The sequence below is a fragment of the Saimiri boliviensis genome, chromosome 8 (genome assembly GCF_048565385.1).
Source record: "Saimiri boliviensis isolate mSaiBol1 chromosome 8, mSaiBol1.pri, whole genome shotgun sequence".
In the NCBI taxonomy this organism is placed as follows: Eukaryota; Metazoa; Chordata; class Mammalia; order Primates; family Cebidae; genus Saimiri; species Saimiri boliviensis.
The window spans coordinates 39,742,746-39,765,858 of record NC_133456.1 but is presented as its reverse complement, the minus strand read 5'-3'; the positions used below and the strand labels follow the sequence as shown (position 1 = coordinate 39,765,858).

The window sequence follows — 23,113 nt, the reverse complement described above, 5'->3', positions numbered from 1 at the left end:
ATACAAAAAAATTAGGCAGGCATGGTGGCACCCACCTGTAATCCCAGCTACTAAGGAGGATGAGACAGGAGAATCACTTGAACCTAGGATGCGGAGGTCACAGTGAGCTGAGATCACATTACTACACTGCATCCTGGGTGACAAAGCAAGACTATGTCTCAAAAAATAAAATGAAACGATAAAATAAAATTTACATGGAACTTTAAAATTCCTCCCAGAATTAGGAAAAACTATTTTAAAATTCATATGGAACCAAAAAAAGAGTTTAAATAGCCAAGGCAATCATAAGCAAAAAGTACAAAGCTAGAGATAATCACATTACCCAACTTCAAACTGCATTACAAGGCTACAGTAACCAAAACAGCATCGTACTGGTACAGAAAGAGATACATAGACCAATATGGCGGAATGGAGAGCCCAAAAATAAAGCTGTATAGCTAACATCATCTGATCTTCGACAAAGTTGACAAAAAAACAAGCGATGGGGAAAGCACTCTATATTCAGTAAATGATGCTAAGGTAAATGGCTTGCCATATACAGAAAATTGAAACTGGACCCCTTCCTTCCTTATACCTTATACAAAAAATCAACTACCTATTGGATACTATGCTTATTACCTGAGTAATAAAATAATCTGTACATTAGATCCCCATGATACACAATTAACTTATGTAACCTGCATATGTAGCCCTGAACCTAAAATAAAAGTTAAAAAGATAATAAGCCTGAAAAACTAGTATTAGCACTTTAGAAACTAGAGATGAAAGCCTCTGTGACTTTAGTAAATCAGGAGAATGAATATCGATTATAACTCAGTAGAAATTGCTGTAATAAGAAGTTGAAATATGTATTACAGATTTAGAGTAGCCTCAGGCTTTCTAGGAAAAGATACAATAATAGAATAATATATGCTGTGTATCCATCAGTTAAAGTATTATAGTTTCATTTAGTACATATTTATTAGTCACCAAGCATGTACAATATTATTTAAGAGACTTTTCAAACATATGTAAGATATTTTGTTAATTATTGTTTTTAAAAATAGCAAATCCTAGTGAGGATGTGGAACAGCTTAGACTCTCATTACTGATGGGAATACAAAATGGTATAGACGCTTTGGGAGACAGTTTGGTAGTTTCTTTAAAAACTAAGTGTATACCTCATGCCTGCAATCCCAACACTGTGCGAGGATCATTTGAGGCCAGGAGTTTGAGACCAGCCTGCACAATATAGCAATACCCTGTCTCTATAAAAAATAAATTTAAAAAATTAACCAAGCATGTAGTGTGTGCATGTAGTCCCAGCTACTTGGGAGGCTGAGGGAGGAGGATTGCTTGAACCCTGGAGTTTGAGACTGCAGTGAGCCATGATTGCACCACTGCTCTCCAGCCTGGGTGATGGAAAAAGACTGTCTTTACAGAAAAACAAAAATTAAACATATCCTTACCATACAATCTAGCAAATCACATTCCTCAACATTTACCCATATGATGTGAAAACTTACGTTCATGCAAAACCTGCGCATGAACGTTTATTATCAGCTAAATTCATAATTTCCAAAACTTGGAATTAACCAATATGCAAGTGAATGAATAAATTAGTATATCCAAACAATGGAATGTTATTTAGTGCTAAAAAGAAATAATCCATCAAGCCATGAAAAGACTTGGGATGATATTAAATGCATGTTACAGAGTGAAAGAAACCAATTTGAAAAAGCTAGTTACTGAATGATTTCAACTATATGATACTGTGGAAAAAGCAAAACTATGGAGACTGTAAGAAGGTAAGTTACTGCAGTGGGTTGGGTGGGTAGGTAGGATGGTGGAACACAGGAGATTTTCAGGCCAGTGAAATTATTCTGTATGATACTACAAGAGTAGATCCATATCATGATCCATGTGTTAAAACCCACACAAGGTACACTAAGAGTGAACTCTAATGTAAACTATAAACTTCAGGTGATGATGTGTGAAAAGGTGCCTCAGTAGTAACATATGTATGTACCACTGTGGTGCAAACATGTTCATAGTTGTGGAGTTTGTGGGATGGGGGCCGGGGATATGTGGGAATTATTTGTATGTTCCAATGAACTTTTCTATAAACTTAAAACCACTGAAAAATAAAATTGGTTAAATAAAAAGAGAAGCTAGTATATACAACATTTCAGGTGGTCTGTGGATTGACAGAGCACATATGCATCTGTCATTAGATTTAAGTTCCTTACTTACTGAGCCAATGTCACAAAATCTTGTCAGAGATTAGATAGCCACACAGTGCAGAAACAGATACATAATGCTTACCATAGCCCCACTTCCCTAACGCAGAACCTTTTCTAGGGTGTGTTGGGTCCTTGTCTCCATACACAATTTTATTAAATGTTGTATTGCAAAAGTTACAATGATTTAATGATGAAGATTGAGAATATGGGATAGAGAAGAGGAACTTACCCATTCATTTATTGTCTAGTCAGTGCATGTGAAGTTTCCAGGCACCACTTTTTCCTGTTCAGTTTTGAGAACTTTGCCTTCTTGTCCTTTATTGTCAAATGCACCACTTCTGGCTGTTTTTTAAAATCTTCTACCATGAGAAAAAGTCAGCAGTGTTATTATTCATAAAGCTATGGCTCTTTAAAATCTGTTTGTACTGAAACAGATTAGACAGATTATTTACTTCTGTAGTTTCTAAATACTATTAACTTAATACTTGCTATATTGTTACTTATGACACTGCATTGTTGGCTTCCACGGACTTGAAACTTGTTACCACATTTAACAGGTGATGACCAAATGCAGGTCTTAACCCAGAGTGGCCAGCAAAGTGTGAATGATAATTTATCTTCTGGTTGTGTTAAATATGCCATTTGGAATTTTAGAGCATAAACAGAACAGCACATCTTCTAACCAAATCTTCCCTTGAACTCTTGAAACCATAAACACTGTGTTTCTAGAATATGCTCCCTTCCAGTGTTGACTGTACCCCTGCTTTCCCTCACACTGCCATGAAGAGTAGGCAAGGACCATATTGTTATCAGAGGGTATGTTCAAGATCTGTTTTTTTTTTTTTTTTTAACTTTTCCACATGATTATACTACTATTAAGGAATAGAAACAACCACCAGAAATCTTTGGTTGCCCTCCATTTGGTAGCTATTATTTACTTCTTGGAAGCCAAAGTTGCTTAGAACATCACTTAAATTGTTTTTCTCTTCCATAAATGTCAGACTTGGAAATTAAGTCATACTGTTAGACATGAGGGACTGCTGAAGCAAATGATATGAGCAGACTGTGGCATGTCTGTCAGAGGTTCCTTGATGCTGATAAAAGAGGTAGTTGGGTAATGATGGCTTCTACTGACTTGTTCTAAAAGTCAACACAAATATATTTAGGTTTTATTATTGTAATAAAGGGAAACTTGAAGTGGGAGAAAATGAGCTTATAAATCAGTTTTTTAAAAGACATCCAGATACCACTTTAAAAAAAAGATGGATTAACTCTTCTAGTGGCTTAAAAAATTCATACCCACCCCCTCTACAGAGAAGCTTCTAATTATACCACCTCTTGTCAAGTTAGATGCAGTGGTGAGTAATGGGAAATCATTTCTTAGTTATCTGTATTAATGGAAGAAGAATAATAAACAGCAAAGAAACAAATAAAAATGCTGATTTTAATATAAGATATTTTTTCCCAAGTGTATTTTCCTTTGACCAGGACCAGCGACATCATTCCTGAGGCCCAGTGCAAAATGAAAATGCCAGGCTCCATGTTCAAAAATTAAAGCTGTCAAGATGGCATTATGAGATACCTAGATTGGAGGTGAATGAGAGGTTCATCTTTACTGAGTCATGGCCTCCAGTCGTGGCCTCCTGCCATATGCACCATGACTCTGGGCATGTGCTGTTGAACCAGTGCCCAGGCATCTGCCTAAGCCAAGGACAGCAGCAGTCACTGGAGAGGGGATAGCAAGGGAGATGCCAGATAGGACCCAGGACAGCGAGATGGGGAAGTGGTGCCCGAGAACCAACTGAAGACAGACAATAGGAGGCAGGGAAGCCTGTGAGCCTAGCCTACAAGTCTCTGAAGCATGCTCTTTTGTCTCATTAGACCACTTATAAAACAGAAATTAACAGTAAAATTATTAAGAAATCTTAGATGGCAACTGCAAAGTATTAAAAGCATTAAACCCCAGGGGCGCTGTATGACTGGCCATATATCCATGACTGGCGCTGCCTTGGACTTTTACCAATGTGTACTGCTAATATCACCTGATCATATGGGAAGCACTGTAGAATTATGCTGACCATGAAAGGAGTGAACATGTCACATAATTTATAATATAGATAACATTGACATAAGATATCAAGAATTGATGATAGTTTAGATTCCAATAAATTCATTAGTGAACTCTTCTTATTGCACAAACCCAAACTAAGGTAGGGGGATGGAGGAGGATGACTATCTTAGTCTGTTCAGGCTTCTGTAACAAAACACCATAAACTAGGTAGCTAACAACAGAAATTTATTTCTTATACTTCTGGAGGCTGGGAAGTCCAAGATCAAGGTGTCAGCCGATTTAGTGTCTGGCAAGGATCTTATTTCTGATAGATGGCTGTCTTCACATTGTAACTTCATAAGAAGGAAGGGACGAACCCTACTCTCTTCAGTCCCTTACAAGGGTACTAATCCCATTTAAGACAGATCCACCCTTATATCCTATTCACCTCCTAGGAGCATCACCTTTTAGTACTATCACATTGCCATTAGGTTTCAACATATGAATTGTAGGAGTACACAAACATTCAGACCATTAGCAATGACTAAAAAAGGCTCACTACTTACTGGAGCTGAAAGTTACAGACATTAGGGACTATAAAACAAGATAGTCATGATGTGTGCTATAATAGAGATAAAAACAAGAACAATAGGAAAACTAGGAGTAAAGAAATTAACTTTGACAGGGACTGTGGACAAGCCCTGTGAATAAAATGACTTTCGTCAGGCCATGATGGATAGGTAGAATTTCTACTCCCAAAGATTTGTCCTTCCAAACTAAAAGGGACAGTATGAGCAAAGATAGTGAAATGCAGAGCTTGTTGACAGATGCCTACATGTGGAGACATTCAGGCATTATTTTATTATATTGACAGAACATCTATTTTCCAGACACTAAAATGAAAGCAGGGATATAAAAATACAGAATTTGGAATTCGACAAAGCCACATTGGAATTACTATTTACCACTTACCAGTTGTGTGACTGGAGATAACTTGCTTAACTAAGCCTCAGTCATCTGTAAAAGCAAGATAGCGGTTTTGTAGAAGTATTGTACATATGAAGATTAGCTGATACAATGTTTGTGAAACACTTCAACCAGCACTCTCAATCTGGAAAAGGAGAAAAGCAAATAGACTTATAATTGTGACAGTAAATGCTGTGAAGGCACAAGAAAGAGTGGCTATCTCTGCTGGAGGGTGTTGTGCAAGGCTTCATGAAAGAGGCGATATTAGAACTGAACTCTGAAGTGTAAGTCATGTGTTTGTAAGCTGAGGAAAACTGAAAAAATTTCTTCTTAGGGTGACGTTTGAAAATGAACTCCCTTTATCATCTGTGTGGGGTGAGGGTAGGGATAGAGATGGAAGAGTAGCAAGCAAGAAAAGGATGATCATATATCCTTTAAATCTATGTATAAAGACAAAAAATAACGTCTCATTACCACCCCCAAACCACTTTTACCTGATTCGAAATACTGGACTCTTCCACTGAGAAAAGACAGGAGACCTTTTGTGGTGAGCTCTCCCTCATATAAGACATAAACAAGTTTGCATGACAACTTCTGAGGCAGATGTTGTTATTTTCTTCCTTTTTTTTTCTTTTTTGTTTTTGTTTTTGTTTTTGTTTTTTGAGACAGTCTTGCTTGCTCTGTAGCCCAGGCTGGAGTGCAGTGGCACAATCTTGGCTTATTGTAACCTCTGCTTCCCTGATTCAAATAATTTTGCCTCAGCCTCCCGAATAGCTGGGATTGCAGGTGTGCACCACCACGCCCAGCTAATTTTTTATTTTTAGTAGAGATGGGGTTTCACCATGTTGGCCAGGCCGGTCTCAAACTCCTGGCCTCAAGTGATCCATCCACCTTGGCCTCTCAAAGTGCTGGGATTACAAGCAAGAGAGAGCCACTGTGCCCAGCTCTATATTTTCTTCTTTCCAGAAGTCACGGACCAGGAGAGAGTAAGTGAAACTTTTTAAAAATATAGTTGTTTTTCTTACTCTCATGTGGAACATTTTGCTTAGTTAGAGTAGACATTTATAACAAGACATGATTGGCTCTTTTAAAAATAGGAGCCTTAGTGGTTGATATGTTTTGCCATGTGTTTTAAAGTGCATGTCTTTTTGTGTCTTCTTCCAGCCTGAACACTTGCCTTTGCAGACTCAGTTCAAAGAAAGAGAAGTTGGCAGTCTTCAGCACTCTGTAAGTAACCATGTTGCGGGTATCAGCCCGGGTGGAGTTGGTAGCTAACATGCTTATTAAAATATCATTTAATTGTATACAAGTTCAGTTTATTCATCTTTCCCCTATTTGAGTGTCTCTGCTAAAATTTAGTAAACTCCTTGAGCTTGTTTACTCTTAGAATTAATCAAGTTTTATGAAACCCATAACCAGGCAGAAGAGTCTGCACCAGAGACACCACAGAACATCATGGGGGGTTCATTGTATAAGTGCTAGCTGAGGCCCAAGGTCAAGCCAGGAGGAAAGGTTAAGACATTTGGCAGATGTTTTCAGTTTTGTCAGGCATATGTTCAAATGCCAGTTTATTTTGCTGTGTCCTTTCCCCAGTTCCCCAGAGTTAAGTCGAGGTTTCTTTTGTTTGGTTGGTTTAATAATCTGCATATCTCATATATCCATTTCAAGCTTGAGCCTTGCTTGAGAGACTCCTGAGGTTTATAACCCCAGTCTTCTGCAGGTTACCTTAACTGATAGCAACTCCAAATTTCAAAGCCTGAAACTGATCTCAGTCCCTCTTAGTCACAATTTTGTATTTAGGAGCTGCTACTTTTCTGATTCAGGATATTATAAGCAACAAATGACTGGAAAATATAAGTTGTTGAACTTTACCTTGTCATTTAATAGTTTTTGGAGTCATGAGTCAGGGACACTAAACTGTAATGAATTTGTTCTTGCCTGTTTTTACCAATGCTAGGAAAATGCAAACAGCTGCTCTGCTAATGTAAGCAATGTTTGAATTTTTAGCATGTACTAAATAGCAGGAGTTTTGACTATGAAGATGAGAATCCAGTTGGGGAAGATGGCAGTCAGCAGACGTACCCTCTTTACAATCAGATGTGCTACCAAGACCGGAGCCCTGGCAAACATCATCAAAACGATGCTAAGAGAATCTACATCAACCCACAAGAACATTATGTGTGATTTTTCTCTTTTTCCAATGAGCATTCTAACAAATGTTTATTCTTAGATTGGGGAGAGAAACTGAGGCCAATAGTTATTTAATTGTCTCTCATGTAGAACAGTCCCACTCTAAGGGTATTGGAAATCTTAATGAATGACGCAAAGCCAATAGCAAATTTCTTGTCTTCATTAAGGATTTCTTAACCACCAGCTGTGTTTGTGAACTTGACTATAGCTTTTGTGTGTTTCTGTGCCAACGGTGTTTAACTACTAACATTTGCCCTACATTGGCATTTTCATTTAACAGTACAGCATCTGCCTGTGATAACTGCAGTGATTCTCCAGAAAGAAAGGCCCCAGCTGGTACTATTAACTTCGTTGGGTCTCAGGCATGCTAGCCTTTTCATCTGTAATTCACACGGGCATGAAAATGAGTTCAGAATCTATTTCACTAATTATTTAGCTGGGATTTGGATTTCCCTGACATATTTAATACAATTACAATACTTGAGGAAAGAGGCAAAGTTTGTTCTTCATCCAAATAGCAACAAATGGCAGTTGTTGAAAACTTGGAGCCTGCTGGTTGCTTTTAAACCCTCATGTTATTATGGTACATATTCCTTGTTGATCACTGATGTCCTGAGGGATACATACCTCTTGCTGTTATCTGCCTACTCTTGACTAGCTGTGTGTAACAAAGGTTCTTCTTTTGCTTTGTCATTCTTCCTACAGTCCTGTTCTTTACTAGCTAGATTAGCCTATTTTGCACCTATTAAATTCTAAAAACCTTGTTTAAGTGGTGTATAGCTTTTAACCTTGTACTTCTTTCTCTAGTATTTTATATGACAGGCTCAGCTTTCACTTCTGAAATTTCTTTCAAACCAATCTCAGCCACAGTCTTTACCTCTCCTTCTGCATTCTTCAGACCACTTATCATTCATGTTTTATCTACCTCAGAAAAGCCTGCTGGAAAGTCACCATGAAATAACTTCTGCTCTTAAAAGCAGGTGAAAATTTTGAAAACTTAAAAGGCACTTCAATATGCCATGTTTGTTAAACCCACAAGTTCTTTATCCCTTCTCCTGCTTTACCTGGTCACCAAGAGTCAAGAGGTGCTAAAAAGTAAATATATGACTTATTTACCATGGTACCCTGTAACACTGTAGTGCCTGTAAATGTCTGTCTTGAGTTTTCTCATCTCCCTTTGCCAACTTTCCTTCCCTGAGATTGACAGCAGCAATTACAATGAGGTAATTAAAGAGCAGAGGTGGAAAGAACACAGTTTCACATGAATGTCCATCACTTCCCTCACATCTTAAGAAAAGCATCTTACTGTGTGTTCTGGAAGATTAGAGATGTGTCAAAGATACAGAAAATGCTACAAACTCTGCATATATTAGGAAAGAGTGACATAAGCAATAAAATAAATAAAGTAGTGTCTATTTGCAACCTAAAGTACAAGGGTAGAGGAGAATATTAGCACAAACTTCTAACAAGATGCCAAAGATACGTTAACGATTTATGTTGTGCTGGCTCTAGTTCTTTGTGTGTTTCTTTTTCTTTCTTTTTTTTTTCTTAGTTGCCATGCTTTATCAAATTATCTAGGTAGTTTTACAGCAGAAATATTTTCTCCCCCATTTACCTGAGTGACCAACAACTCTGGGAGAAAGGATGCTTAAATTCCAACTCAATGCTTCAGCTAGGTAATTAGCAATGTTAAAGTCTATAGCTGTAAGGATCAAAGGGTGAATTCCAAGGATGCTCATTGCTACTGTGCTACCTCAGAGTAGGAGTTCACTGCCCTTTGTAGCAAAGGATATATTCAACTTTATTATTTGTGAGACCAACACTGAATTAGTATAACTGAAGGTATAGGAATCCTGGCAATTGTTTTCCAATAGGATGATGGCTGTGATCAGAGCTCTCCTCGACAAAGAAGTGTTTCAGAAACACTGGATGTTATGGAGGCAATAAGGTGGTGCACCAGCTCCTTTAGAAAGCTTTAAAAATGTTAGTGCCTTACATGTTGGGGATAGTTTCCAGGGTCCTGCTGGGAAGTGAATTGTTGAATTAGTTTCACAAAAGCATACCGTAGACCCAGGGAAGTGGCTGTCTTCATTTGCCTAAGAGAAAGGGATTTGGAAACACTGGTTCTCAGGAGCCCTGTGGCCTGTCTTCAGCACCCTCCTTATCATGAGGAACCTTCTGTCTGCCTTTTAAAATTCTCAGTATAGTTACGAAAAAGAAATTTCAGGATGTAGTCTCACCTCTCCTGCAGCCACTGAGTTCAATATCTTCTTTGCCTTTGCGTCACCTGTGATACTTCTTTAACTAACTGGTAGATCATATAGCTCTTGGCCCTTTACACACGTAAGCTCTATAACAGCTTATCCTGGTGCCTTCCATCTGTTCTCTCTAAAAACTGGGCTAAATAGAAAGCAGCTTTAAAACGGTTTGCTCCATCAGCCCTCTCTACCAAAAGTTGCCATCCAAAATTAACCTGTTGATCTCTAAATTTGGAGACTAGACTACTTGACAATGCCATTTAAATTTGGAAATTAGATTCTTAAAGGTCAGTGATTGAGGTTTAGAGTTATAATCCACAGCTGATATTAGATACTCTTTCCATAACTTGTTTACTAAAGCACTGTGAAACATAAATCCCCAGAGTGCTTAGCTACTTATGGTTGCAGCTTTGCATTTCTGGGTGGGGTGTGCATGCTTACCTTAAACACACAACATTTATTGCCTACTTTGTAGGTAGCCCAAGTTCCAGGAGTGTGCATTGTTGCTACAGTAGCAGATCACCGTGTTCTTTGCACACCACACTAAGAACAGGGCATGCACACCACCTACGATTGGCTTGATGTAATGGTATAAGAAGTCCATGTTCTTTGGGGCATGTAATATAAAATTCTTACTGGGCTAGGCTTCTATGTAAATATAAGATACTTAAGAAATGTGCTAAAAACTAAATGAACAGTTTTCCCCATTACTTTCCGATGGTCTTGTTTACTTATAGGGACAAGGTAGTTTCTTCATCCTGTTATTGCAAATGATTTCCTGGAACCCCTTTCACAGTAGTCTAAAATTCACTATTTGGTTTTCCATTTATCACTCTTTTCCTGCACTACACTGGTGTTCTGGTGTTGTTCTTTACATACATAATAGAGCTTTCTATTAAGCCTCATTCCCTGGAGTTTGGAAGGTAGACCAAGTATCAAAAGAACAGGTACACCCAGCTTCACCTCTTTCTAGCCATTGAAATAGGCATGTCACTTAACCTGTCTAGGGTATCATTTGCAACCTCTGAGAATTGTGGTGAGAGTTGAAGAAGATGATAATGAATGGGAAATTGGAGAATTGTAATTTTCCTTCAAACTGACAAATGTCTATGACTCTTTTCATTGCTGCATATTGAACCTAAACGTCCAGGGCCCTCGCCAGCATTTAGAGTACTGTACTTTCCTTAGTGATTACCAAGTGGCACAATGAAAATTCCAGTTTGATCAAGTTCACGTATAGCTAAGTGCAAGTTAGAGAAGTTCCTTTTAGTATAACAAATAATTGTCATGTGGAAAGCTCTTTGAATTTTAGCTGCTTAGGCTTTAGCTAGAATTGAAAGTGCATGTTACTATTACCAGTATTTGCTCTTATTTTAAAAATTGCTACTAATAACAAGTAACATTATTGAGTATATAGTATGGATTGGGTTCTAGGGCAAGTACCTCACATGAATCATCTCAAGGAGTAGAACCAGACTCCTGTTTTGCCCTCTTCCCAGGAGCTCCTGTGGGGACGCACAGGCTCATACTCCCCTGCCGTACAATCTTAGCGCATGCTGAGCAGCAGTTTGCTGTTACTTCTCCCAAATCTGCTTTTGGGGAGTGGGGAGTATAGTTTCTAAATTATTTTTAAAGCAGAGATATAAGAGAGTATATAGAAGAAAACCATCAGAAATGTTTATTAAGATGAAAACAAGTACATATGCTCATTTTTTTATTTAACTATGGGTAATCCAAATGCTCAGAATCTCATATTCATTAGATGACCCAGAGCTACAAAAACAGCTAACCAAAATTACAAGACTTCATCCCAGTTGGCTCAACTTTAGTGGACACAAACCTCTCTAACATCTCTCCCTCAACTTAGTTCTTCAGCATGCTCATTGCTGTGTTTGCTTCTTTCACCTTTATTGAACTCCCAGGAGTGGCAACACTCCTATGCTGGACAACTGGAAAGAAGTCAGAAAGACAGAAGAATAGAAAAGCATCAAATAGAAACATCACAGTCCCCACTTGTGGCTCAGCTGTGTGCTTCTCTTCTTCCTGTGTTTGGCTAAGGCCCTTCCTTCTAAAGTCATTTGTAGACCTTATAGCAGGACCAGGGAGTTTCATACCTGTTAAACAGGAAGCTGCTATTTCCAAACTTATTTCAACTGTTGATTATGACTGGATTGATATTGTTCTATCTATAAAAGTATTGCATTTCCTCTGCTAGAGAACATTATAACCTGGCCTTTGCCAATTTGGGAATTCATTAGATTGTTTCAGCAGCCTTCAGTAGATAGAAATGTATGTGGGCTGTAGATCTCCCAACCTCACTAGGTGGTACTTTACACTGAAATCAGGTCTTAGACCGAGTGCTGCAGCATGCGTGTTTATGAGCAAGCAGGCACCAGAGCAGTCATGCAACCTGTCCTGTAAGCTTAAAAAAGTCCCAACTCTGTCCTTCCGTGCAACCCAACATTATCCTACCTAGAAGAGTTATTAAAAGTGAATCCAGGAATTTCTCTTTCTAGGTCCTTAAGGAATCGCCACACTGTCTTCCACAATGGTTAAACTAATTTACACTCCCACCAACAGTGTAAAAGTGTCCCTATTTCTCCATATCCTCTCCAGCATCTGTTTTCTCCAGAGTTTTTAATGATCGCCATTCTAAACTGGCGTGCAATGGTATATCAATGTAGTTTTGATTTGCATTTCTCTAATGACCAGTGATGAGCATTTTTGTGGCACATATACACCATGGAATATTATGCAGCCATCAAAAACGATGAGTTCGTGTCCTTCGTAAAGACATGGATGAACCTGGAAACCATCATTCTCAGCAAACTGATACAAGAACAGAAAATCAAACACCGCATGTTCTCACTCATAGGTGGGTGTTGAACAATGAGAACACATGGACACAGGGAGGGGAGCATCACACACTGGGATGTGTTGGGAGGGAAATAGGGGAGGGTCTGGGGGGATGGCGAGTTAGGGAGAGATAGCATGGGGAGAAATGCCAGACATAGGTGATGGGGAGGAAGGCAGCAAATCACACTGCCATGTGTGTACCTATGCAACAATCTTGTATGTTCTTCACATGTACCCCAAAACCTAAAATGTAATTTAAAAAAAGAAGTGAATCCAGGAATATTCTAGCAGATTCAGTCAGGCGAGTCAATTCCTAGTTTACTTCTAACAGAGTAAGTTAGGAGTCCCAAACTGCTAGGCTTATCAGATTCTTATATACTGCTCATGGGAGGAGTAGGGTGCCCTACAACACTTGGGCTAATCCACATATCTTTAACGCTATTAATTTGACCATTGGCAATATTTACTTATTAACAAAGTCTCTGGTGTTAAGTTACAAATAAAGCTTTTGTGGTAGTCTCTGAAGTGACTAGAGTTTTTGTTTTTTTTTTTTCAAATGCTAACAGTCCTGAAGTTGTATTCCTGATTAGGATATGTCAGATGTTAAGCAACCACCCCCAGAGTAAGTATTATGACTGATTAACATATGCCAAAATAATTTAAAGAAATTATATCAAGTGTAACAGAATTTTTTAGGCCGGGCACAGTGGCTCAAGCCTGTAATCCCAGCACTTAGGGAGGCCGAGGCAGGTGGATCACGAGGTCAAGAGATCAAGACCATCCTGGTCAACATGGTGAAACCCCGTCTCTACTAAAAATACAAAACATTAGCTGGGCATGGTGGCGCATGCCTGTAATCCCAGCTACTCAGGAGGCTGAGGCAGGAGAATTGCCTGAACCCAGGAGGCGGAGGTTGCAGTGAGCCGAGATTGCACCATTGCACTCCAGCCTGGGTAACAAGAGCGAAACTCCATCTCAAAAAAAAAAAAAAAGAATTTTTTAAAGATTTTGCAGATTATTATACCCTCACAGTAGGGTGGGGTGGAACTCCTTACCACTCTAACTCAACAGCCTGCTGCATAGAGTTGAACTGGCATTCACCTTAGTGACAGATAGCCTGTTCTTTCTTAGAGGTATGTGTATGTGTATGTAAGAAATGCTACTAACAATTTGCAGCTCAGAAAACATTTTGCAGTTCACATGCACAAAAGAATCACACCCCTGCAAACTTCTCACTAATTCAGATACATTTTATTATATTTGTGTTAACATTAACTCTGCACAAAGGTTAGAGGCAAGAGCAGAGAGGCCACATTTACCTTTCCAGTCTCAGTACAGGAAACATTAGGTTATTTCTATGTTTTTTCTATTATTGGGTTTGTTATTCTTCTCCACTCAAGTTTTAATTTGACTGTAGAAGTTTGAAGCAGAGTAGACTAAAATTAAAAAGAACATAATTCAGAAGAATATAAAAAATGTTGTCATACGTTTTCAATTGGGGTAATGATGTACAATTTCCCTCTGAGTCTCAGGGAGAGAGGAAACTACCACTGACAAAAACATCTTCCATTCCATTAGTTATGAATAAACCCATTCCATTAATCCTTCCCCCAGAATATTCTAGTTACTGTTTGGGGACTGAGGTTGTGATATCTATCAAATGACATGCCTCCCTACATCAAAAAGTACTAGTTACATTCTGTATCTTAAAATTGATTAACTCCCCTAATTTAAGAGGAATAGATGCTTTGAGTATTATTGCCATATATATTTATGGAAAACAACATTTTCATGAGTTGAAAATGGGCAGGGTACTATACTAGATGCTCCCATTCAGCAGCTGTGTTTACAGCTGCCACTAGCACATGATTTGTAGAAGACGCATATCAACTGGACCCAAGAAGATACACTCGTGGACTTAAGATGATTATATTATAAATGCCATCCCACACAATCTTTAATAAAATCCCGGTGAGCTGTATCATTCTTTTGCTTCATCAAAAGATGGGAAACCAAACAGTTGCCCTCTTGTGGTTTTTCTCAGCAATAGAATTTATAAAGTTTCTATAATCAGGTGCCCTGTGACCCAGCAGGATCCTTGGCACCATGACCTAAATTGGTTGTATTTATTATCATGGTATGGAATTTGACTGTGAAAGTTGATTAGAGACCATGAGGGAAAGCTTCTCTGGAGATCTAGAACATCAGATTTGCTATGCTGGCTTGGAACTGTGGCCTGTCCTACTACAGATGTGTCTGTCAACCATTAAGAGATGCTTTATGTGTCTTTCAGAAGTTAATTTCCCCTAATAAATCACAGTGGATCTTTGAATACCAGAGTTGTACGTGATTTTCCAAGTGAATGGGCACCATTGTTTTGGTTTTAAATACCCTTTCTAATAATGACTGGTATTTTAAAAAACCTACCCTAGCATATTGATCAGGCTAAATTAAGTTCCTGTCTCAAGCCTTATTGATGGCTCAGTGCCCATTATATTTTAGCCAGAGGTAATAGTTGGTCTTACATGCGTTAGTTTGCACTTGCCCAGGTTGTAGCTCATTTAGACCTCTGCTTTTTCCCACATGGTCTTATGAGAACTTACTGCATATATTTCCTTCAGTTGAGCATTTCAGTACTCAGACAAGTGTTTGTCATTTTAGGTCTCATTGCATACTTGAAATTCCAGGTCCTTTTTTAAAAGATATGTTAAGTAGCTGGTGTTGCTACTAGACCCCTGGATTATCCCACTTGACCATCCATTAAAGTTCTGTTTATTCTCTACCTTCTGTTTCTATTTCTAAGCCAACGCTTTAAGACATAACATCTGCTCCAGCCTATTCGCTTTCCATGTGGTTTTAAACTCTTAACTTCTTTACTTCTAAGCTTCGTCCCTGCAAGTAAGTGCTCTCTACCTCACAGGGGTTTTATGAGAAGAGAAAAAGATGTTTAAGTGTTGTTTTAAGAGAGAGAGATCCTTCTTTTAAAGTTATTTTATCAAATTCCCTTGGGTTAGAAATTCCTATTCTTATTTTGCTATTTTTATTTCTGAAAAGTGATCTGTCTGAAAGAGTCATACCTGGTTTTAACTTTCTCCTCATTAATCTTTTTCGCAGTGAAATCTCTACCTTATTCATGCTCTGAACTTTTTATTTATGGAGCCCAAACTAATTTTCCCAAAGACAAATCCCACATACTTTTACTCTTATCATTAAACAAATTGATGTTCTCCACAAAGAAACATTTGGCTCTTCCTGGAAGAATTCAGAAGCTAATGAGGTCTCACTCTGGCTTTTGCACGATCTTACAGTGTGCTTCAGTGTTCCCTGTGTAAACTGAGGTAATCGGCTGTTTCCCAGTGTCCAGATGTTGTGGGTTCTAATAAACGGGGAAAAACATTTTGCAATTGTTCTGTACTATATAAATGCATAGTGCCTAATATGGAGAGTCTTCAAGCAGAAATGTGCTCTAACTCAATTCAGAATACTAATTCACCCATTGTTTTCAAAAGAAATGTTTTACTAACCTGTTTTTTTAATTAGTTTCTAGTCATTTGAACTATTTTTAGTATACCCAAGTTGTATTGTTAAATGTTAAAACAAAGGGCTACATAACAGTGTAGTTGGATAGTGAGGAAGATTCTAGCTCAAGTGTTAAAATATACAGAAATACAAAGATTAGCTTTGAACTGGAGATTGTACTATAAATAGTAGATGTTAATGTGGTGGATTTTAGATATACTTTATTTTTAAGTTACCAGAAATTGTCTTTTATTTTTGCAGCTTTGAACTATGTGATTCTTTACATGTTTTAAATAAAGTTTTTATCAACTAAGATTTTTGATTTACAGTATTATCAATAAATTATTAAAATACATGTAAAAACCTAATTACGTAACTATAAAATGTAAGATTTAAAGAACATCTTTTATGGCAACTAAGTTCCTATACTTTAGTCCTTTTTAAAAAGATTTTTAAAATAATAGAAATGCTCTTATGCATCAAGTAGCATTAGAAATTTTTTTTAAATATGATGTTATTTACTGTAATTACTTACAGCAATAACTTAATACCTTTTTAGTGAGGCTACATTTATTCCACTTAAATAATTATTCTTCATTCCTGATTAATCCTTAGGAGTTAAAATGGCCTTTCTTTTATGAAATTATATTAGTGTTGAATGATCATTAAGTGTTCTCATTTACCGGCCCCCTCCCCACTCCAACCCCCCAATAAAGAAAAGCTGGCATCTATAATAGATTCCTGAACTTTGTTTTGGGGATGCCTTACTGGCCTTAGAAATCCCAGAGTCTAGGGACTGCTTTTTTAAAAATGACTTTTTAGATATTGTAAAATTCACCCTTTTAAAGTGATAAATTCAGTGGTTTTTGGTATATTCACAGAGTTGTACAACCATCACCACAATCAATTTTAAAGTATTTCATCACCCCAGAAGGAAACCCTTGCACATTAGCCGTCGTCCACCTCTGCTTCCAGTCCCCGCAACTACCAATCTCCTTTCCGTCTCTGGATTTGCCTATTCTGGACATGTTATGTAAATGGAATCAGATACTATATAGTTCTTTGTGACCAGCATCTTTTACTTAACATAATGTTTCTAAAGTTCACCCATGTCCTATTATACATGTATCTTTTCTTTATATTTCTGAAGAGTATTCCATTGTATGGCTATAGACCACATTTTATCTACTTATCACTTGGTAGACTTTTGGGTCATTCATTTTTTGGAAATAATTATGAATTATGAATAATGCTGCTATGAACATTTGTGTACCAGTTTTGGAGTGAACACGTTTTATTTCTCTTGCATATATACCTAGGTATCTAGCTGCTAGATCATATGGTAACTGTGGTTTAACTTTTTGAGGAACTGCCAAACTGATTTCCAAAGCTACTTACTGCACCATTTTATATTCCCACCAACAGTGTATGAGGGTTCCACTTTCTTCACATTCTCACCATATGTTATTATCTCTGTTTTTTTTTTATTGTAGTCATTCTAATAAGTGGAATGGGGTATTGCATTTTGTATTTTATTCAAATTTCCCTGATGGCAAGTGATGTTTGTTTTCTACAAAGCTTTAAGATGATAAAGCCATTCTTGGCTTATAAAGTATATGAAACCCGGCTGTAGATGGGATTTGGCCCATGGCTAACCAACCTTGACTTAGAGAATAGAATTATTAGACAAATACGTTAAAACAGTTATCATAAATACATTCTATATGTTAAAGAATGTAGAGGAAAGCATGAACTTATTAAAGATAGATATGGAAGATTAAAAGGAATATACAGGGTATAGTGCTGATAAATCGGCTTGCTGGGTTTAAAAACAAAAACAAAAACAAAACACCTTGACTTGCATCATTTGCTGATTTCTATAATGTACTTGATACCACCAGGGCCAGTTTTAAGCTACTAACATGGCACCACTGAACCTGAAGTTGGGAAGAGATGTGTACTATCAGCACTTGCAGGCTGGTACCAGCTGACTCTCGCACATTATTGGTGTAACCACTTCTGACTGCATGACATACAGTAATCACTAAATAGAGGTAACATCTTTAAGGCTGTCATTGGTCTTCTCCATTCCTATAAACATCCAGTGGGAGGGAGAATATTTACCCCTTCTCTTGGATTATGTAACTCCCAGATAGCCTTTTGCTTTTTCTCAGCCTTCATTACCCTGGAATCATAGCTACATTTCCACAAGGTAAAATAAGTATATAAACATGCATCCTCCCAAAAATGTTAAAAAAACAAACAAAAAACCACGTTGGAATAAAGGCAAAACAACAAAAGTTAACATGTTCTGATCCACCCAGAAAACGTCCTGGAAAATGTATCTTGGTGTTGTGCCAAACTCCTATTGACTGTAATGGGAATGGCACCACATTCAAGAGGCTGGAGAAGAGACTTGGAGCCAGCAAACAAGACATGGGGTTTTACTGGGGCTTACATACTAGGGAGAGAGGCCAGTGGCAGCAGGCTGGGCAGAAGAACTGCAACCGCTTGCAAAAGGCATGCAGTTTATATAACATTTTCTCTTAATCTCCTTTACCTAACAACCTTTATCTGTCGACCTTCATTTGACCCAAACTCGGGGCCCCAATGCCCTGTATGGCTGGTTTTCCATAGGATGGGCTAGGGGCTCAGATGTTTCCTCATAGACAAGGAACAAATCTCCAGCTTGGCCACTGTTGGATTCTCTAGCTTGGAAAACACTTTCAGGTATGTATGCCATACAGGGTCATTCTCAGGGTACACTAAGTTACTGCTCTCAGGAGCATTTGCCCTGCAGTTGGGGTGTTAAATAGATGGGAAATGGCCAGGTAAATAAGAGAACAGACATTTCATACATATGGATGGTTTGTGTAAGGGTTCAAAAATGAGAGTCAAAAGTTGGGGAAGATTTGTCTGAGCAGTTAGATATGCAGTATGCCATCAGACATTTTGCCTGAGTTTCTTTTTTCCAGAGATTCCAGGAAAAGCCTCAACTTTAGACTTCTGTTTCTATGAAAACAGTAATATGCATGGAAAAAATTGTTCTACCCCTTCTGAAATTGCTGCAAGAAAGTTCTAGAGAGATTTAGAGGGTGAATTATCTGGGAAATAAACAGTTTATAGCTCATATTTTAAATGAACCTTTTAAGTCAGGCAAGGTGGCTCATGCATGTAATTATAGCACTTTAGGAGGCCAAGGCAGGAGGATCGTGTGAGTCCACAAGTTCAACGTGTGCCTCGGTAATATAGTGAGACCCTATCTCTAAAAAAAAATAAGAAGAAAGAAAAAATTGTCTAGGTATGGAGGTAGCTACCTGTAGTTCCAGCTACTCGGAGGATCACTTGAGGTCAGGGTATTCCTCAGCAATATAATGAGATCTCATCTATTGAAAAAGAAAAATTAGCCAGATATGGGGGCATGTACCTGTTGTCCTAGCTACTAGGGAAGATCACTTAAGCCCAGGAGTCAAGGCTGTAGTTAGCTGTATTTTCTCCACTGCCTCCCAGCCTGGGTGACAGAGTGAGACCCTGTCTCTAAAAAAAAACACCCTTTTGAAATTCTTGTCTAATATGTTTCCAAATGGGGATTCATGTACTATATTTAAGAATAACCAATCCTTTTTATCCACAATCTCTTGGGGCTCCCACAACCTTTTCTAAATATTTCCCTTTCTACTGGTGTTAAAGCCAAAAGTTCAGTGAAGGATTGATGCTTTGACCTATATTTTTCTGTTTAAATTAAAGAGTCAGCTTTACTGGCAAAAGTATTAGTTATGTTACCTTGTTCAGTGTAGAAGAGCTAGAACTATTTATTGTCAAGAGACATGCTGATCATTTCATCAGAACTTACAATTACTGATTTCCCAAATTTGAAATTTCCCAAATAGGAATATGCAGGGCAAAGGGACTTGAACAATTTGTGATTTTATCTGCAAACGATCCTGTTATTCTCTCGGCTAAAGAAAAAGCAAAGCCTTTTCTCAAATGCAAGGACATTCTAGCACAGATGTGCCCTGCTGTGATTCAGCCAAATGTCCTGGATTTCCTGGCATAGTCCTGCTCTCCAAAGTCAGCCTTGTTATCCCTCTAAATACTGGAGCATGTCAGAGTGATTGTCACCATGCTGGGTTCAACACCCAGGGTCTGTGCCCTATACCATAATCCAAAGCATCACTACTTTTGATTTCGTGTAATGTGAAGGAGCGGCCTGTGGTATTGGTGTGTTTTCAGGCAATCTTGTTTTCTCCTGCAGTTTGTTTACAGAAACATCCACCACTCTCCGGTTCTTTGTTCTGGCGGCAGAGGATTCCACTCCCTGTAGCTGCCGGAAGCAGTATTCCCAGGTGTGAAATATGCTGTCTTGAGGACCTGAAGAGGCCTCCCTCGCCTTGTACTTGCTATGTTTTAACTGACTTTTTTTATGCTGAAAGGTGCAAGAGGCAATTATTTATTTTAAACTTTAGAGGAAATATTCTAGCTACCTCTGATCACTGGATTACTGAATGTTTTATCGACATTTCAGGCTCTGGAATCCTTGTCTTCCACTGCCTGGAGTACATGTGTCATGCCAATTCTAAGCCCAGCCCACTACTGGTGGATCAATGAGGTATTCCATGGGATGTTCAATGATTCTGGGTTTCTCTTGACTACATTATGAAACAGGCAGTGGAATTGATAATCTAGTCCTGAGTCAAAACTGTGGAGGTATATTGTCACCCATTCCACATGGGTGTGAACTCTGATTTTTTTTTTTTTTTTCCTGAGATGGAGTCCCGCTCTATTGCTAGGCTGGAGTGCAGTGGCGCGATTTCAGCTCACTGCAACCTCTGCCTTCCTGGGTTCAAGCAGTTGTCCTGCCTCAGCCTCCCAAGTAGCTGGGACTGCAGGCATGTACCACCATGCCAAGCTAATTTTTGTATTTTTAGTCGAGATAGGGTTTCACCATGTTGACCCAAATGGTCTTGATCTCTTGATCCTCTTTTTAAAATCAGAATAGAAAATAACACTTGCTAACTCAGTGGCCGTGTCTACCTTATCAATCTGCTTTAATGAAGGTACCACATTTAGCACAATGGATATAATTGGGGATACTACTTTGAGTTTGTGGGAGTCTACTGTCATCCTCCAGGTTCCATCTAGTTTCTTCAAGAACTGGACTGGTAAATTTGATGGAAATATGATAGAGACCATCATCCTTTAAACCTTTAGGTGTAGCACAATTTCTGCCATCTCTCCTGGGTGGCAATATTATATATCTACTATTTGACTCAGCAGGGAGGCAGTTTTAGGGACTTCTATTTGGACTTCCTCATTATGTTAACGCTTAATCACAGGCCAAAGACCTAATACAGGTATTGTGCCAACTATCAAGTGTGTCTATACCTTTGACTGGGGAAGTGACCATCAGGTAGGTCTGCAGCTCCCTGTATGTGCCCATTCTAATGAAGGAAGGGTGTAGTGACACTTAGGGACTCCAACTATCAATGTCAACTTGGACTCAAGAGTCCTTGAAATGCCTGGTATCCTCAGTGTACAGTTGCCTAAATAAATACCCATATTTTTTTTGGACAAAAACTGGGGAAATTCTTGTCATGAATACTTGCTGTGGTTCTGCAAGGTTCTTCATCATGCAGACCTGTGGTCATTCAGTAAATTATAGGTCTGAAAACTGTCTCAAGTTCAGAAATGGCAAAAACTTTTGACTTTTTAATTATCAGTTTCCAGCTTGCTTATTAATCATCTCTCAATTTCTTCTGATGGTATAAAATGGCCAATTCTCCTGTTACCTGTCTACTTTTTAATCCTTGAGAGGCTATGTTCTATTAATTCAGTGGTTCTCAGACTAGCTTGCATTAGAATAAGCTGGAGAGCTCCGTTAAACCACAGATTGCTGGGTCCTAGCCGGAGAGTTTCTGATTCCACAGGCCTTGGGAGAATTCTGAGAATTGCATTTCTAAGTAGTTCCCAGGTGATGCTGATGCTGCTGGTCCAGGGATCACTGTAATCATCTCCATAACTGCACATCGGGCCGCCTTTGCTGCCACTCCAACCTTACTACTCGTTAGGATAATTTTATCCACCTGCCTTGCTTCAGGCAGTTGCACATCATTACCTGGCCTCTTCTATTGGGGTCCTACCATCACTACTGTTCTCACCATTTGAGGTCCTTTCCTCATTGCTTAACATTTTAGTGAGGCTGAACCCCCTCACCTGTGTGGCCTTCCTCATGGCCTTAGTAAATGGTGTGTCCTCTGTGCCTTTCTGTGAAACACCGTCTTTTGGAGGGTGTTTGGTCCTCGCATAAATATATATATAGTACTTTCAGTCTAACATGTCCACTTCCCTGAGCCTTTTAAGCCATTCTTCCATCTGCCAGGGAAATTCTGGCATTCCATCTTTGCTTAGTATGGGCCACTGCCTTTTCCATGCTGCTAGGAGCCATCCTCATAGCAAGGCGACACCATTTCCTGGGGGCCTTGCCAAGGTGTAAATCCTGTGTCCCTGAAGAGTATTCTGAAATCAATAAACTTTTCCTTCTCCAATCTTATATCCCAACTCCTCTTGGTCAAGCAGCCTCAAAATCTAGTCCCACTGGTACTTGTAAGGCCAGTTTGCCGGGAGGTTGGACACACCCATCTCTGCACCCGGAACCTGGCTCTGCCACATGGCTCCCCTGGAAAACTCCAGCTGATGCAGGACTCCTGGCTGGCTCTCCCACAGGAAAACCCACCCAACAACCAACCAACCAATAGCGGCCTGCCCCGTCTCAATCCCACTCCCCTGGAGTCAGTCAGAGCACCCAGCTGTTGCTGGTTCCTCCTAGCCATAAAAACCCCACGCCACAGGAAGTTGGTGTGACTTCCCTGGCCCCTTTCCCCGGGACCATGGAACCTCACCCGGGAGCTGAATAAATTGGATTTTCATTTTCTTATATTGGCCTCAGTTTTCTCATTTCAAACTCGGCAATAAACCTTACAGTGCTGCCCTGGCATCTGCCAGCATATACTGGCTAGGATTTGCAGCTTCTTTGGAATAGAGTGCCTTTTTCC

At 38.9% G+C, this 23,113-nt stretch overlaps 1 protein-coding gene across 1 annotated transcript in view; it reads left to right on the top strand.

Moving 5' to 3' along the window:
* Positions 1-16,359, top strand: part of NECTIN3 (nectin cell adhesion molecule 3) — a 145,306-nt gene extending 128,947 nt beyond the window's left edge. Inside the window, exons 8-9 of the mRNA XM_039477601.2 lie at positions 6,403-6,465; positions 7,246-16,359. Of these exons, the coding sequence (XP_039333535.1) occupies positions 6,403-6,465; positions 7,246-7,422 (240 nt within the window). The 3' untranslated portion in view covers positions 7,423-16,359. The remainder of the gene's footprint in view (positions 1-6,402; positions 6,466-7,245) is intronic.
* The last annotated feature ends 6,754 nt before the right edge of the window (positions 16,360-23,113 follow it).